At 44.6% G+C, this 16,862-nt stretch overlaps 1 protein-coding gene across 1 annotated transcript; it reads left to right on the top strand.

Moving 5' to 3' along the window:
• Positions 1–166: 166 nt before the first annotated feature.
• LOC119458068 (fumarate hydratase, mitochondrial) lies at positions 167–16,642 on the top strand. Its single transcript, XM_037719870.2, has 10 exons — positions 167–437; positions 1,134–1,259; positions 2,124–2,234; positions 4,799–4,975; positions 7,053–7,208; positions 8,184–8,295; positions 9,274–9,354; positions 11,383–11,586; positions 14,471–14,687; positions 16,147–16,642. The coding sequence occupies exons 1-10, from the start codon at positions 324–326 to the stop codon at positions 16,352–16,354; spliced, it is 1,506 nt and encodes a 501-aa protein (XP_037575798.1). The 5' UTR covers positions 167–323; the 3' UTR covers positions 16,355–16,642.
• The last annotated feature ends 220 nt before the right edge of the window (positions 16,643–16,862 follow it).

Genomic DNA, 16,862 nt, shown 5'->3' with positions numbered 1-16,862 from the left:
TTTCAACGCTACTAATTCGTAAAGGAGGTAAGGAAACTTAATTTTTTTGCTAGTACATTATATTAAGCATTAGCACTGGAGAAATAAGCTTATATGTGACGTCATATTGTAATTGAAGTATTTTGGTACATAGCGACATCTACGCCATATGGGAACAAGCGTGTGAGGAGGAGGCAGTGGGGAGGGAGGTCATTCGTGAGAGTCGCCGGTCAAGTTCCGTGCTTGCGTGGAGTAGCAATTTTCCAGCGCCCGCTCATCAAAACGCGTTCTTCTCCCCCCATCGTCCTCCCATTTATCACGTGCTGTTATCGGCCCAAGCAGCCATGAAGCTACCAGTCGCCCTCGTCTCCCAGCTGCGGCAGGTTGCGCGACACAATTTTTCTCAAGGAAGGATGGCCCTACACTCGTCTGCTAGCAAGGCAGCAGCCGCTGGATCGGTGAGCTTCGCTAGATGTTGAAAAGATAACCTGTACTTCGCGAACGAGCATATGTCGTGCACTTGGCGTGGTTGCCGTGCAGAGCACCGCAGCGTTTTAACTGCACTCCGAGTGGGCAAGGTTACGCGAACTTTATCGCGGTCTTGCCATGCGTCGGACGAGCTCGCGCCTCACGTCTTCGCGGCCCTCATAAACGCAACTCGGTTAATTTTGTTGTTGTTGTTAGTTTTTGAGAATATAGCATCGGCATTGGTAAGTTTTACGTTACGTGGAAGCTGCAATCGTGCTAAGTCCGTCAGTCGATCCGGTTAAAAAAAAGAAAAGAAAAGAAAACCAGAGGCTCTCATCTTTTATGGCGTTGCTACTCGTTCTCCTGGTCTGCCTTAACGAAGTCACGTCAAGAATGGCATATTCACTGTAGTCACGACACTAGGTAGCACGTAAAGCCTACATATCCATTCCTTCAACGTGCCCTACGAGCTAAAGCTCATCCTAAAACTGAGAACATTTCTGGAAATTTCACAGTTCGAAACACCACGATTGGCCCAAACACTGCATATGTTAGAACTGTTAAAGGAAAACCTGCTGTGGCTGTGGCTTTGAAATGATAGTGCAAAGCTTTGTTTCCACCATGGCTGTTATGCATATTGCTAGCTGCACATTTAATTCCTTTCTTTCTTTTTGTTATTTTTGCAGGGAGACTTTCGGATTGAGTCCGACACATTCGGCGAGCTGAAGGTGCCCAGTGACAAGTATTATGGAGCACAAACAATGCGTTCCATGCTCAACTTTGACATTGGTGGCGAGCACGAGAGGATGCCAGTAGGTGTCATGAGACGTGAATTCTGTTGGCTAACCTTTATAGGTTGTTTGCAGGTGCCACTTCAGAGCAAGGACCGTTTATGAATTGGCACGTTTCATTCCATGGCATCATTGCACTTGGCATTAAGTGATGCATTTTTAAGTCGAATGTGTGGAGCTCAAAGCAACGTACACAGCACCTTTCCATAATTTCAAATTGTCCGATGATAATCTTGCTTTCAAAGAGTCAAGTACCACGTACTGAAATTATATTGTGCACATATACTGTTCTATTTACAACGTAACCCGCCGTGGTTGCTCAGTGGCTATGGTGTTGGGCTGCTGAGCACGAGGTCGCGGGATTGAATCCTCGGCCACAGCGGCCGCATTTCGATGGGGGCGAAATGCGAAAACACCTGTGTACTTAGATTACTTACGGGATGGTTGGAATACTACCATACAGTTTTCATAGTTGACACCGCACACAAGACGGAACCACTTTCCTCTTAACTCACTTTGCCAGGATGTCATAAATAATTTGCATCAAATAACTTGTCAGCAGGAATAGAGATAATTGAGATGAACTGGAACTGGAGGTTCCCATGCTCCCATGTTTTTGTTTTATTAGCTTGTAATGTTTTTTATTTTTCTGTACAAACATCTTAAACCACATTGTGCACTTGAAGGAGACTGGATCGACCATTTATAGTGCCGCATGAATGCAGAAAGACACTTTTATGTGTCCTACCTCTCCTTTAAATGTTGCCTCAAGTGTGGGGTGACTGTATGATGCTGAGTCATGCCTATGTGGCTACCAATGGTACAATGGCCTTTTGCTCCTTGAAATAAGCTTGTTGATCTGGTCAATCTTTGTCCTCTTTTCAGCTCCCAGTGATAAAAGCCTTTGGCATCCTCAAGAAAGCCGCAGCCATTGTAAACAAGGAGTTCGGCCTGGACAACAAACTGGCAGATGCCATCTCGCAGGCAGCTGATGAGGTCAGTGCACTTCGACTTAATTTTGGCTGCCAAACCATATTGTGCAATTCTTCGTGCATTCGCATTGTAATTGCAGGGAAACTTTTTGGCTCTAAAATGTGTTATCTTGGGCGACAGAATGCAACAAGGTACTGTATTGAACGACACAGAAATCATAGACCAACAACCATTTTATATCTGAAGAAACCATGCTTCATGCACCCAAGGACACCGATTTCTATGCAATGAGCACCTGGAAATGATACAGTCAAATACATGCCCATCTTTTGCGGTTTGGCATAGCTTAAGGGTGCACTTTTAAATTTCCTTGTGTTTAATCATGTATAGTTGTATATGAAAGGCTATTTGCTTTTAAATAGGGCAGTCATTAGTTCATGAATAACCTCCCGTATACTGTCTGTGCCCGCATAGTCATTCCAGTGCTACTTTTCAACCTCCGCGCTTTGCCTCGCATTTCGCCCATTCTGGGCTGACAGTGCCCTCTTCTAGGGGCGATATCTAGGCGCCTGCGAGCTGTGGCCGGCAGCGTGAAAAGCTTAAAGGTAGCGTGTGCACTTCTGGAAGTCTACTATAATACTACTTTTCCTGGGTGAGGCAATGGCCGAGGATAAATGATAAAATGAATATAAAGCAGTGGCTGCTATATGTAAAGCAAAAAGGTGGTTTCATTTGTGAAGCTGACTACAGGCATGCCCTTCCCAGAAAAGGGTACAGGTGGGCCTGTCCTAGCAAATTTATTGTTGTGCTTTGTACTGAACGAACTCTTTAGTTTGCACTGCTTTGTAATTTCTGTAAATTACATTTATCCGAAAACTGCATTAGCCGAGAGCTTCATACTGTCGTGGCACTGCGAGCTAAAAGAAATTGAATGGGTCGCCTTTCTCGTTCTGCGCACAGTCACCGACAATCGCAAGAATAATGTGGATGTGTTTGATTGTTGATTACATACCGAATCCTGAAAGCTCAGATTGCCAGTTATTCTAGGCATTTAGCCAGTGTCATTCAATCACAAACGCAAGATTTTGTGTGACCTCAGCACCAACACTGCTCAAGTGGTGCGACAACGCTGTCAAGCTATTTAGGCTTTAATCATCACGAGAAGTTCTTTGAGAATATCCTGGCTAACTTTTTCCGCCCTCTACTAAGTAATTTGCACTCAAGGTGATGGACAAGAATGACATAGCCAAAACGTTTACACGGAAGCCGCTGTCACGGATGGCTACAAATTGTAGCTGCGAATGATGGCAATATTTGTGCGTGGTTCGTACTTTTTCAAACTTCATATTGCTCTTTTTGCTTAGCTAGCGTGTAATCCAGCTTCAGTATGTAAAAATGCAAGGAAGCACTTAGGATAAATGCGAACACTCTCATGTTATTTCTTTTCTCATACACATATTTTCTTGCGGCGGCCAGTTTGTTCATGCCAGTGTAGGTGTTACTGGCACTTAGGTTCAATTGAGCGAAATAAGGTGCGTAGAAAAAAAGGCCAGCTGAAGTGGGCGCCGCGCTTCAGCATCGTCTGCTCTATTCTCGGCTGGCACCGCCGACTGGCGCCGAGCACCAGAACTAGGGGCGACGACTAGTGCCCTGTGCACGCACCTTTTGACATGCATGAAAGTATATAGGGAGCTATGATTCATGCTTTGTGTGTGCCATCCTAAGTTTCCCTTGTTGCATTATACAACCAACTGGACCCGTTTGCCACCTCACAGTTTTACATTTGTCTTCTGATTAACAGGATCTGCAAAGGCCTTTGAAGGTCCTCCATTTTTCTTCGTGCCTGCTTCATGTCAGAACTAGCACTACAAGACATCCAAAGATTGTTCCACAGTCGTTCTCCACTGTCAATATTTGAACAAGGACAAGGAAGGCAAGAGGAGAAATATGTATTTACAGTAGCATATGTACAAAAGGCGATATGGCAAAATCCACGCGCGAGCTCAGGTGCACCTTCGTCTTCCTTTCGCTGCGTCCTCGTGCACGAGCTTGGATAACTGTTCCGTGACGATTTCAGCCATTCTTGGCAATGTGCACTGCTGGGCCACTACTTTGTAATTTATGTTGTCCTAACAAGGTCAACACCATAGCGAAAAGTACAGGACAAATGCTAATGTCCTGCTTTCTTCGCTGTGGTGTCGTCCTCTTTATCGCAGTACAAATTGTATAGTCATACTTGCGTGCTCCACCTATAACACGCCAGATCCCCTGTCGTTTTCTTACGAGTACAGCCAAGGACAATCTCACCTTTTTCATATGGACATCTCACTCCATTATTACTGCTAGTTTCAAATGTAGCTAGTGAGATAACTATGCAATAACATAAAATGGAATCGGCTGTATCATGGGTGTTGAAGCAGATGACTTGTGACCTATTATAGAGCAACAGACTGGGGACCAAGGGAAAAGGTATGGGGTGACAAGATAAAAAACTAAATTGCATGCCTAGGATCAAGTCAGCTGTCACAAAAGTGGAGATTGCTGTAAGAAAACTTTGTCCTGTGGCAAATTTAAACAAGCTGGTGGTGATGATGAGCACATCTTAATGTGGCTGTTTCACCCTGTAGGTGATTGATGGGCGGCTGGAATCCCACTTCCCGCTGGTGATCTGGCAGACCGGCTCGGGTACCCAGTCCAACATGAATGTCAACGAGGTTATCGCCAATCGGGCCATCGAGATCCTTGGAGGCAAGCTTGGCAGCAAAAGCCCTGTTCATCCAAACGACCACGTAAACAAGAGCCAGGTGGGACTGCCTTACCTTGTGCAACTCCCATGTGCTGCATGGTGACCACCTCGTGCTTAGCTCCAACATCTGTGGTGCGCTGTGCCATTTATTAGGTGAACAATTACACCTTTTTGGGGTGTAATCTCTATCTAGAAATAACTATACTTGCATACATTTCCTTTCTTGAATGGTGCCTACCTGGTGCTTTTCCGTTAGGAATGCTACAAACATCTAGATGTAGCTGTGGCATTTCTGACGAGAAAGTACTGGACCCCGTTGAAATGTTCCTTGCTGTTGCGCATTCTTTACTACTACGTCGCATTTTCGCTGTCCTGTCCTGAAGCCCATTGATTCCTGTGTATGATCTTCTCATTGGATATGTCGCCATTCTGTAATGTTCTCGGATCTTGCAATGCATTTGAACACAGGTTTTCTAAAGTAAGCTTCGCCGCTATACCGCGATGTCATACGGTGAAGCTTATGCAAGCTATTGCAGTGAAGCATATTAAAGGGCCCCTGAAAAACTTTTTGAACATAGCAAAAAAACATTGGCAATCTGTCGTAGAGGCGGCTGTGATTATGTGAGCCAAATATTACTGCATTGTATGCAGCAGGGAATTTACAATCTCGTGTCAAAATCGGCGAAAAATCGCTTACTCACTTCCGCAGTGTTGGCGACTAACGCAGTTGGCTTACTAACGCCATTGGCTGATTTTGACCATAAGATTATTCTCGCTAATAATTACTAATTTTTAGATAAATAAATGATAAATATACATGTCTGCAATTTCAAAAAGACCGAACAATAGCTTCATCTTAGCACTGCGTGTGGCCTCCGAGATGGCAGCGGGGTGCTGTGTAGCGTAGTCTATAGACTACGCTATTCAGCCCTTTTGCTGCCGTGACACTCGGCTTTTGGCCAGGGCTTTGCCCTCTTGGCTGCTGTGTAGCTTCCAGCGCACTAGCAGAGATGAAAAGAGAGAGAAAGCCGGGTATTGGTGCGATAAATCCACTTATGGTTGATGGATTCGCAAAACTTTTGCGGCACAACATTCGTGAGACGACGTCCTTTAATGGTGAGGCAATTCTCTGATTAGCTAGAAAAGTGTTTCAGGGCCCCTTTAAGGGTAGAAAGGAGTCACTGTCATGGAACGTAGTACGTGTCCCTTAATTATACATGCAAGTACGCGCCATCTCCAATCACAGTACGAGTGCCGAGGTCTAATAACTGTACTGGCAGCCATTCAGAGCTGTTACGTTTTCCGAGCTGTTATGTTTTTTTTCCCACAGTTCCTTGGAAAACGTATCAACGGGGCTCTACTGTATACAAAAATAAATGCCTGCAAATGCTGCAGCCATTAAGTGCACTCTTTAGGCTACTGCCTTTGCCATTATGTCAAGAGGCTCGGAAGGTTCAGGGCACTATGGTCAGGTTACAAGAAAGGTTTAGCCCAACCTCTCCCAAAGTGTGGCCTTTTACAAGCTGTCAGGCATTTAGTAGCACCAAGCGCATTACCATCCTGTTGTGAAAATTCATTCAAAACCTTCCGCTCAGTGTGCCTCTCAGCCCACAGTTTCATTTTTAGATGCTGAACATTAACACTTAATATACAGTTATGTAGTGACATTTTTGGCTGTTTTCTCTAAAGCAGGCACTGCATTCACACTTCAGCATTACAAACTCGCATTGGATTGTTCCTGTTAGCTTCTGAACTAGTCAGATTTATAAAAGGCCTGTTGGGCATCAGAAGAATTAAAGTGGTTACAAATGCTCTGCCCTACAATGGCAAAATATTCCTGGCCTAAGAAATGCGCGTAGGTTAGCGTCAAATGGCAAGGACATTTATGTGCAGCGTGCAAATGTTTTTGTAGGTGTTTTATAAAATGCGGTTGTAGTATCAGCACACCCAGATGCAACACGCTGTAGCCAACCTCAGTTCACAGCATTTTCTGGTGGCTTGTGTCTGTGCGCATTGTTGTTCCTGGTGGGGCTATATAGTGAACGTACTTCCCCGCGCGTCACTTGTGCTTGCTCATGTCCTCTATGTTTCCTAGCTGCACCTTTTAACACTCAGACTGGTATGCACACTTGCAGAGTTCAAACGACACTTACCCAACCGCCATGCACATAGCGGTCGCCATGGAAATTGACACACGCCTGTTGCCGGCACTCAAGAAGTTGCATGACGCGCTGCGCACCAAGGCCCGGGAGTTCGATGACATTGTCAAGATCGGCCGGACTCACACTCAGGTGAACCTGAACACTTGTGGCTGTTGTTTTAGCTTGCGCCACTCTGAATAGCCTGTTCTCTACCAGCGTTTAGTATACAGTGATTCTTTATTAAACGGAGCACCTAATTAATATTGAAGGAATAACACTAGAGTTCTTAGCTTGGCTAGTTGGCTAGCGAGCGTTGCGCGAACTTGCCGTGATCCTCCAAATTTCAGATTCTTTGACACATGGAAAGTCACAGCGAACCTGACAACGAAACTGTGCCAGCTATGTGATTGAGTCAGGAGCTAGGTGATTGAGTCATGTGATGCAGGGTCCTTTCGTCTGTCTCGCAGGTTGGCCTTACGTTAATCCAACTGCCGTAAAGTTCGTTTAGCCCTTCTGTATTTTAAAAACTGGAAAGCAAAACTTTTAGTGCAATAAATAAGATTGCCGCTAAACACAGGTCTGCTATTGAATTCAGAAACTCATTGGTATTCAGTACAACAGAACATCACTAATTCATTAGTTTCAGAGGGGAAAAAAAGAACTAAACGCTTAATTCTATTCAACAGAAATTTTATTGATAAGGAAAGATATCTTCCAGACCTTCATATACTAGAACTGAGTTGTTAACGGTACTGGAATACTAATTTGGTATTCCCTTTAGTAAGAGTAGACTACTGTTTATCTTGATTTCTATGTACCTAGGTTACTGATAGCTTGCAACATTCTTATGCAATGTTAGAAGACTCCCAAGCAAGTGCAGCACCATGTTTTCTTGCCTAAAGTTTGTAAGCATTAAATTTTGTGAAAGACTTTCTGATATCCTATATTCGGTTCAATATATGGCTTTTTCTTTTTTCTTTCTCGATTCGATTCAATATGCGCTATTTGAAACCCCTACTTTTTTGAGAATTTGGGCCTAGGTGTCCTTCTCGTGTACTTCTGGCATAAATATCTTCCGTGCATATTGTTGGACAACGAGTACATATAGGTATGTCTCTCACGTAGGATGCCGTCCCCCTTACCTTGGGCCAGGAGTTTGGCGGGTATGCTGCCCAGGTTGAGTACGGCATTGAGCGAGTGAAGGCAACGCTGCCGCGTCTGTATTACCTGGCTGCAGGTTGGTGTGCGCTGATCACTCTTTGACGGCAGACTACACGATGTTCTGTCACGTGCGAAATGAGACGGCCACATTTCTAAGCTGGCATTTTTGTCTTGCCACTTTGAGCATCCACGTTGTTTCTTCATCTTCAGCAACACGGTTTCTGAGCTTCGTGGTGAAATGGTCTGTTTCGCTCTTGCACTCAGTTTGTTGTTGCATGGTTATTTGAGATGATAATCTTCATGTTCGGTTTAAGCAGGCTTAATCTTGTTTGCAGCAGCGAAATTATGATTGTGGTGTTATGTGAGGTTATACAATTGGCACACTTTTCTTGTCGTGATTGTTATACTAATCACAAGGATAAATTAGATAAAGCATTACATCCTTACGTGCGATTATATGTACCTTATTAGATGTGAAATATTGTAACGAAGAGGTTTCAAATTCACACTTTTAAGAAGAAATTGGAGCCCTGCATTCCTAAGAGCAGTTAGCTTCTGGTTTGTGATTATTTTAAACATTCATTGCTGCTGATATACGGCTATTACAAGCAACTGATACTTTAGCACTGATGCTAACTTGGCACTCACAATCATTTAGCAGAAAAAATAGAGAAAAAGAAAAGGCCATTACTTGACAGCATTCAAACTTAAGCGCACATCATTTATTCGTAGTAGCTTATGTGACGAAATGCTTGTTGAAACATAATAGGACAAGCTGACATGCATTGTGTTTCCACCACTCTCTCTCCACAAAAAGTGGTAGATTGGGCTGGTTGGTATTTCATTCCCTGAATATACGCCATTCAGGGGGTCAAAAGGTGTTCAGTACATCCTTATTTTTTCATATTGGAGGACAACTATTTGCGGTCGTGCGCATCTCCGTAGCATCACGACTGTCATGCCAGCAAAAGTAATTTGCCAAGTTTTGTTTCAACGAAACTCGGCAATTGTCTATCCTGCAGTTCAGTGCAACTTGTGCATGCGTGTTCTCCAGGTGGCACGGCTGTTGGCACTGGCCTCAACACGAGAATTGGCTTTGCCGAGAAAGTGGCCGAAAAGGTCTCTCAGTTTACAGGTGAGTTGACGACGGCCGCACGCCACCATTAGCGCCCTTGGGCAGCCAGCTACAGTGTAAGCGCAAATGTAGCAAGGACATTGTAGCATGTGCCTTCTTCTGTTGTCTGTGTCTGCCTTATTTGTGTTACAATGGCTTCCCCAGGTATCGACCAACTTTCCCAACAGCACATTCTGTTCACCTACCGTATTTTCCGGTCTATAAGTCGCAACCCCCTCAAATTGGCAGTTTTTCCAAAAGAAAAAAAGAGACTTATATAAGTCGTATTGGTGTATGAGACGCAGCTGTTCATTCGATAAGCGATTAAAAAAAATTACACTGACGTTTCACTTCGTGAACGCGAGTCACGCCAAGTGTATAGGTGCCATTCCTATATAATTGCGATAGTTATGATATAGGCGCATTTCTGCTGTCGTGGTCGCCGCGATGTTTTATATTAAGTCCAAGAGCAATAACATCGTCCCCGTGCACGGTATGCTGTATGTGCGAGTGAAAGCGTGCGACAGTGAGCCAAATTGTGCACAAGGCAGGAAAGCGGGAAGGCAGCGTGGGAGGGAGGGGGCTTTGATTGTACTCTGGTAGCAACTGCGTAATTTGCACAGCAGTGTGCACCGTATTTTGAAAGCAATCTGCAGATGCGACAACTTCGGGGTCGGTCAACTCGCAGTCTGCCTGCCGACGCTTGCATTGCTGCTCCGTCCTTCTCGCGCAGCGCGCGGCAACTCGATCACGAAACGAACCCAGTACCTCCATAGCAGACACACAACCAGTAGCAACTGCCAGAGGAGGTCAACCCAGCGCGCTTCGCGTGGCCATAGCATCCAACCTAAGTTTGATGGCAATTTTTCAAAACAAAAAAAAAATCGTATACAAGTCTCATTGTTCTATAAGACGCACTGACGAAAATTTAGAGAGAAAAAAAAGCGACTTATACACCGGAAAATATGGTACACTGCATTTTCATTCATCGAATATATTCCACTGAAAGCACGAACACTTGCAGTTTGTTTTAGAAAAGGCATGTGAATAAATGAGCGAGTAAATAAACATTGGTAAGAAAGTAACCTGGCATTCTGTTATGTTCTAGAAAGCACAACCGCCTATTACTGTAGAAATAAATACTAGTGATAAGAAAGCGTAGCTATTCAGTTATCAATTTGGATGTTTAGCCGGCCTGGCATCAATGTTCATCATGTAGCCAATCCTCAGCATTAGCGACGCAGACAGCTTTGCAGTGTTTGGCTTGAGGGGATCAATCCGGAGAAAAGAACAAGGCTTGTCTGGGCTCTAATGAGCAGTGCCTAAGCTAGAGATGATCAAATTATCAACTCCAATTATTAACGCAACTGCTTTTAGCTTACAAAGGTGCTTCACCAACATAGTTCTGTAGGCACATTATTTGCCTTGCTGCACAAGAAATTGTACTGTGGGACTGCCTATGTCTTCACCAGGGTTCTCCGCAGAAATTTTTGAGAGGTAGAGATTTTGCAACCAGTGGTGGGCAGCATTTCCACCACTGGCCATCGTGGGGAGAACCCTGGTCTTCACATGTTTTCCTAATAGGCTTGAAGCATGCCGGAAGGCGTGCACCTTCTCACGCACGCTGTTTACATTGAGGTTTCATTTACAGTTTGATATTTCTAGCATCTTATTGGACAGCCAAACCTCAATCAACATTTAAAAAAAATCAGATATGACGAAGTAAATCTAACATGTTTTTTGTTATTAGTGTGCAACGAACTTACGCTTATAACAAATACCGCATATACCAAAGGTATTTTGTGTCAGATGCAACTTAGTTGTAACATTCGCTTGTCTAGTAACCATCAGCGTGCACTGTGAGAGCAGCAGTGTGTGGCTGATCATCCATGCACTTTCACATTACTACCTGTTACGATCTGTTGGCAACCATCATGACTAAAAAAAACCTTTTATGTTTGGAAATTCTTGTTTGACAATGTGGGTTGTCTGTTGCTGGTAGTCATGTGTGCTGCTCTCCCGCGCTGAGTGGCAGTTGTGTTGTCACAGGCCTGCCATTTGTGACGGCGCCCAACAAGTTTGAGGCACTTGCCGCCAACGACGCCATGGTGGAGGTGTCCGGTGCCCTCAATGTCCTTGCCTGCAGCTTCATGAAGATAGCCAATGACATCCGGTTCCTCGGATCGGGACCCAGGTGTGGTTTCGGCGAGCTCTCGCTGCCCGAGAACGAGCCGGGAAGCAGCATAATGCCAGGTCGGTGCGTTTGCAGCGTAGTAGTAACTGCACCGTGTATTTTCAGATACAGGCGGCTTCCGTTAATTCGACCCTGATGGGACCGACTCAATTGATGAAATTATCTCGCGGGTTGAATTGAACAAGATGCAGAAAAACACCACAACACACCACTGGTTCACTTGCCAATATTTGCCCGATTCTAACACACCCCCGAATCAAACGGGCACCCTACTTTCTATGTGTCCAAAGTTAACAACTAACGTAGAAATGGCATTAAAGCTCCTAAACCAATGTAAACGTGCCAGCGTGTTTGCTGTATGTGCTGACATGCTGCACCAAATTTATGCCTTTATTGTCTTTTCTTTTTGCTATTAGATTTCTTTATTGCATGTTGTATTGACCTATCTTGCTGCCATGTGGTGTCAGGGGGTTTTTTTTCTTACCCTCCTCCATTGTTCAAAGGGAAATAAAGCTGCACTCATTCATTAAAAGCAAGTAGACATCTGGCACGCAATTGATTTTTTAGCAAGAAAATTGGGCAAGGGTCTAGCATGTGTTGCGTAATGACGCCCGGTTTCTTAAAGTAAGCTTTGCTGCACGGTTTTCAAAGTTAGCTTTGCCGCAATACACTAGTGTTATGCGGTAAAGGATACAAACGTTGCAAAAGCGGTTTTGGTTTAGTATAGATTGCACCACGCAGGCAATTTCCAGCCCCATTTTCTCTTGAAAAGGTGCACGTTATAATTGGGTAAATACCATAATCAAACATTGTGAACTTCCGTCATTGCTTGACAGTCTTCCTCGGGCAGGCCGAAAATAGACATTTTCAATGCGAAATGATGTATGTTCAACGAATTCACTGTCCTCCAAGTTAGTCCTAGGCATGCTGCCACTAAAGGGGTCGCTATTGGGGTCACCATTGAGGTCAGGCATGTGCGTGCTGACTGGTCAAGTTCGAATTATCCGACGAAGGGCAATTTTAGGATTGAAATAACGAAACTTTGAGCCCATAGAAATGCATTGGCGCCGGTCGGGACCTCTGGTCGGAATCTGAAGTCAAATTAACGTAGGAAGTGTTTTTGCATGGTTAAATTACACCAGTTTAAGCTTCTGAGTACTTTCGGCATCAATTTGCAGAGGTTGACTGACTGACGTGCCACCAATGGCTGGTGAAATAAGGTTTTTCTGTGATGCATCATCACCAATTGCCTGCTCAAAAAGTGCTTGAATTGAGGAAAGTCGCATGTCCAAAAGGATGCTGTTCATATGGGTCCATTCTGTGGGGATGCACGACTCTCACACGTCCCCTGATGTGATTTTCCCCGCATGGCTCCCGTCTCCTGTAATCCGGCTTCGCCACATAACTTTACGGCGGCGGGGGAGGTCGGTGTGGTTGCGGTGCATTGCGAGAGATGGCGTGAGTGTCGCGCTTCTAACGCCACCTAATGGCAGGGTTATTTGGGCGCAAAAGGTCGAAGGTGCTTCCTCCACTTACTCTTCGAAGTGGCGTCGGTGAGCGATGCGGACGTACCGCACATGTGCCGATTCATGCTTCGCGAGGCTGGGAACAGGGCACCGGTATAGACGAACACGGATCGTTGGTGTCTAGCCTGCGGGCTAACATATTCACGCGCCCATGTGAATGTTGTATGCGTAGTAATTCGGCTAGCGTGCATTAGTGCATGAAAGGTGCAATAAATGCTCTTTGGATTGTTTGCACAACTGTGTTGTCGTTCCTTTGTCCCAAGAGCACATGTGAGTCCCCACAATTCGTACATCTGCTTTTGTTGTCGCGGTGCTTGGGAAAATGGCATTTTATAGTTTGTTTTGCTATCCATAGGTTACATGACAATATGCCTTTTGTCAATGATTCTTTCTATTTTCTGAAACATGGGGTGTATGGGGAGTTTTTAACGAGTGTGATTGAAGGGCTCCGGTGTTTTCAAAAGTTCTGAGCCCGCAGTTTTCCAACCATTAACGGTCGCTGGAACAGTAGCGTAACTAGAGCCGCTCACGACATGAGAACCTGCATGCCACCGTGCGGGCAAGGGAGCTTCACTCTCCCACTGGTGTTTGTTCCTTGTCAAAGCATAGTTTCTCTGCAAGTAAAACATTGTGTTTTCACACACGTAACCAACATCGAAGCCACCATTTTATTTATTGTGCATCAGATAACAGCTGTGAAACTGGAAAGTTTTGCAGCAAATTCTGGGCTTTCGAATCACCGACCTGGTACTGTGACCACGTGGTGCACATTCACCACTGCAGACCTTGTTCTCGAAAACAAAGAAAACAGCTACACAGGAGTGTGAACACACAAAAGGACATTTATTGCTCTTTGTACTATAAAGAATGCCAGCTAGCCAAACTGTTGGGAGTAGTTAGTGCATTAAGGAATAAAAAATATTTAACTTAATGTCTTCGGTCACCGAGTGAATGATCACCCATTTCCAACGCAGAGCACGAAATCCTTTGCAAGCAAGTTCCTTCGCAATGAAGCACGTGCGAGCGATTGTCACTACCAGGAGTCGATGAATTCTGAGAAATGTTTCCTGGGATAGCTCATAGAAGCTGAACAACAAATGCGCATTACATTTGCGCCTGTCGAGGGAAGAAAGCAAGTTGGCATGCGCCTGCACAACTAACGCCATTAGGTGGAGCCAGTAGCTGCACGCCTATGCTACCATTTGTCATTACTGTGTAACTACAGCAAACTAGGCTCCTGCAATTGCACGTATGCCTTGCGGGGAACACAAATTGCAGGAGAGAGAGCTTCTCTTACTCTTTTCCTGCCCCTATGGTCATTCCACTTAGCTTGGAATCTGCATTTTGTACAAAGACTTCCCTCCCTGTTGAAAAAATGTGACCTGACGACGCTGTGTCTTTTCTCGGTGAACTGCAGGCAAGGTGAACCCAACGCAGTGCGAGGCAGTCACAATGGTGGCTGCTCAGGTCATGGGCAACCATGTTGCGGTCACCGTCGGTGGCAGCAACGGCCACTTCGAGCTCAACGTGTTCAAGCCGCTCATCGTGTCCAACGTGCTCCGCTCCGTGCGTCTCCTGGCCGACTCGAGTGTCTCCTTCACGGACCACTGTGTGGCTGGCATCGTGCCCAACAAGTGAGCAGCCGCTTCTGTTCATTGCACTAATATGTTGCAAATCATTGTCCTGCGCTTTACCGAAACCAAACACTTTCATGCGTTGTGATAAAATTGTCGCAGCTGCAAGATATAGCACCCTGTACTTGTGGAGGACGTCCCATGTTTCCTACTTATATAGTATCTCTCCAGTGGTTGTCATTCAGACAGCCTTTGCAGCATTTTGCAACACGGAGAATTAACTGAACTCAAGGAAATGTAAAGCTAAAAAATGACTGAGCAATTTTTGAACTATGGGTGACCAAGTTTCTTGTTGCGGCCACTGAACTTTCTTAGGAGAGCTGCCTGGGCACTGCCCCAATATGTCTTGGCTGTTATGAACGCCTGCTTGAAGGAGTTGTAATACGGTCTGCATACCGACTGGTATTTGTAGTCAAAATTTAGGTGCAGGAATTGTGGGAATACAGTGCTACTGACAGCTGCAATTTGCTAAAACATTACTGAAAGTGCCCTAGTGACCACAAAAAGGAATACATGACTGTCTGCAAGTAGCTTAAATATTGCTGTTCAAGGAAAGATAGTTAACACAACACAGAAGTTATCAACCTCTATTTTGGATAGGGCAGCTTAACCCTTTATGGACGACAAAAATATGGAAAGAAAATGCGAAAACAGAATTAAATTTTTTGCGTGAAAATGAGTCTCATGATCATATAAAGCAAGACCACACGAAAAATTTGTCAGAAAGGTGAATGTTACCTTGAAAAAAATGTTTTACACACAAAAGTGGGCTTCACTGCAAACAAGTTATTGCAGTCTTCAAACATCACGTGCAAATGATTCTGATGATTATATAAAGCAAGACCATGTAAAAAGCTTGTGAGAAAGGTGAAGTTTACAAAGGAAAAAAATATATAATATTTACTGCACACAAATGTGTATGCTCCCAACTTCACTATTGACAGTGCTGAACGAGCTGGTCTCATCGTTTGTCGTTTTGGCAAGTTTTCGCTTGATGATCTGAGCTCGTCTTCCATTCTTAAAGGGTTAAAGTGCGCAGACACATGTTGGAGTTAGAGCATATGTCCCCTGAGCCTACTTGTCGATTCGATTCAATTTGGTAATCGATTTGGGAATCGATTCGATTTGGTAATACTACAGTTAAACCTTGATATAACGAACTTCTCAATATAACAAAGTATTAAACTTTTTATAACCTGTTTTCCATAAACACCTTGTATTTTGAACGTCAATATAACGAAGTGCGTTTCAATATAACGAAATGTTGTTACATTGCTGCACTAGCAGCATATTCATTCCAGCACTGTTATTTGAGCATAATTGTGGCAGCGCATGGAGCTTTAGTGGATTTGCTATTATGGCTATAGAAGTTGGTACTTGCACCTGTCGAGATATCCTTGTTTACATCACCCACTTACAACTTTGATAAAAACAGCTGACTGCTTTGCCGCCATTACAGGGAGCGCATCTCCAAGCTGCTGAATGAGTCTCTCATGCTGGTGACTGCATTGAACCCGCACATCGGCTACGACAAAGCGGCCAAGATTGCCAAGACGGCGCACAAGGAGGGCTCCACACTTAAGGAGACTGCCATCAAGCTCGGATTCCTCACGGCCGAGGAGTTTGACAAGTGGGTCCAGCCCAAGGACATGCTGGGACCCAAGTGAAGAGCTCGCAGTAGTGGGAGGTTCCCATCATCGTTTTGTCTGAGTGCACCGGTGACAGCGTTCCTTCTTCGTTCATGCTGGAACACCTCTCTCTTTCTCATCTTGCTGAATCTTCACACAAAACTTGGCCATACTGTTGCCCGAGCACCTGAGAGTTTATGCTTCCCCGGTTCGTGCACTTTGCTTGACTCTTATGGGTGCAAGGACTGTGCTGAAGACGTGATGACTCGAATCCTTATGAAAGTGTTATGCATCTTGTGTTAAGGATGGTGTTCTTGTCTGATGGAGTCATGTTGCAACATCGCTTGCCTTTATTCTAACACACGTTCAAGCTTCAAAACAAAGAACCCAGGATAGACGGTTGCAAGTGGTGTGATCCATATTTAATGGTAATGGACCTGTAATCTTAAACAACAGTACAAAACTCTTGCATTTGTCTTGCATGTATCTGTAAATTAAGATAGGGGCCTGTAGCAACCTTTAAATATTAAAATGTTATTTTGAAGGG

This window comes from Dermacentor silvarum, chromosome 7 (assembly GCF_013339745.2).
Source record: "Dermacentor silvarum isolate Dsil-2018 chromosome 7, BIME_Dsil_1.4, whole genome shotgun sequence".
Lineage (NCBI taxonomy): Eukaryota > Metazoa > Arthropoda > Arachnida > Ixodida > Ixodidae > Dermacentor > Dermacentor silvarum.
This window is presented reverse-complemented; position numbering and strand designations above follow the sequence as displayed.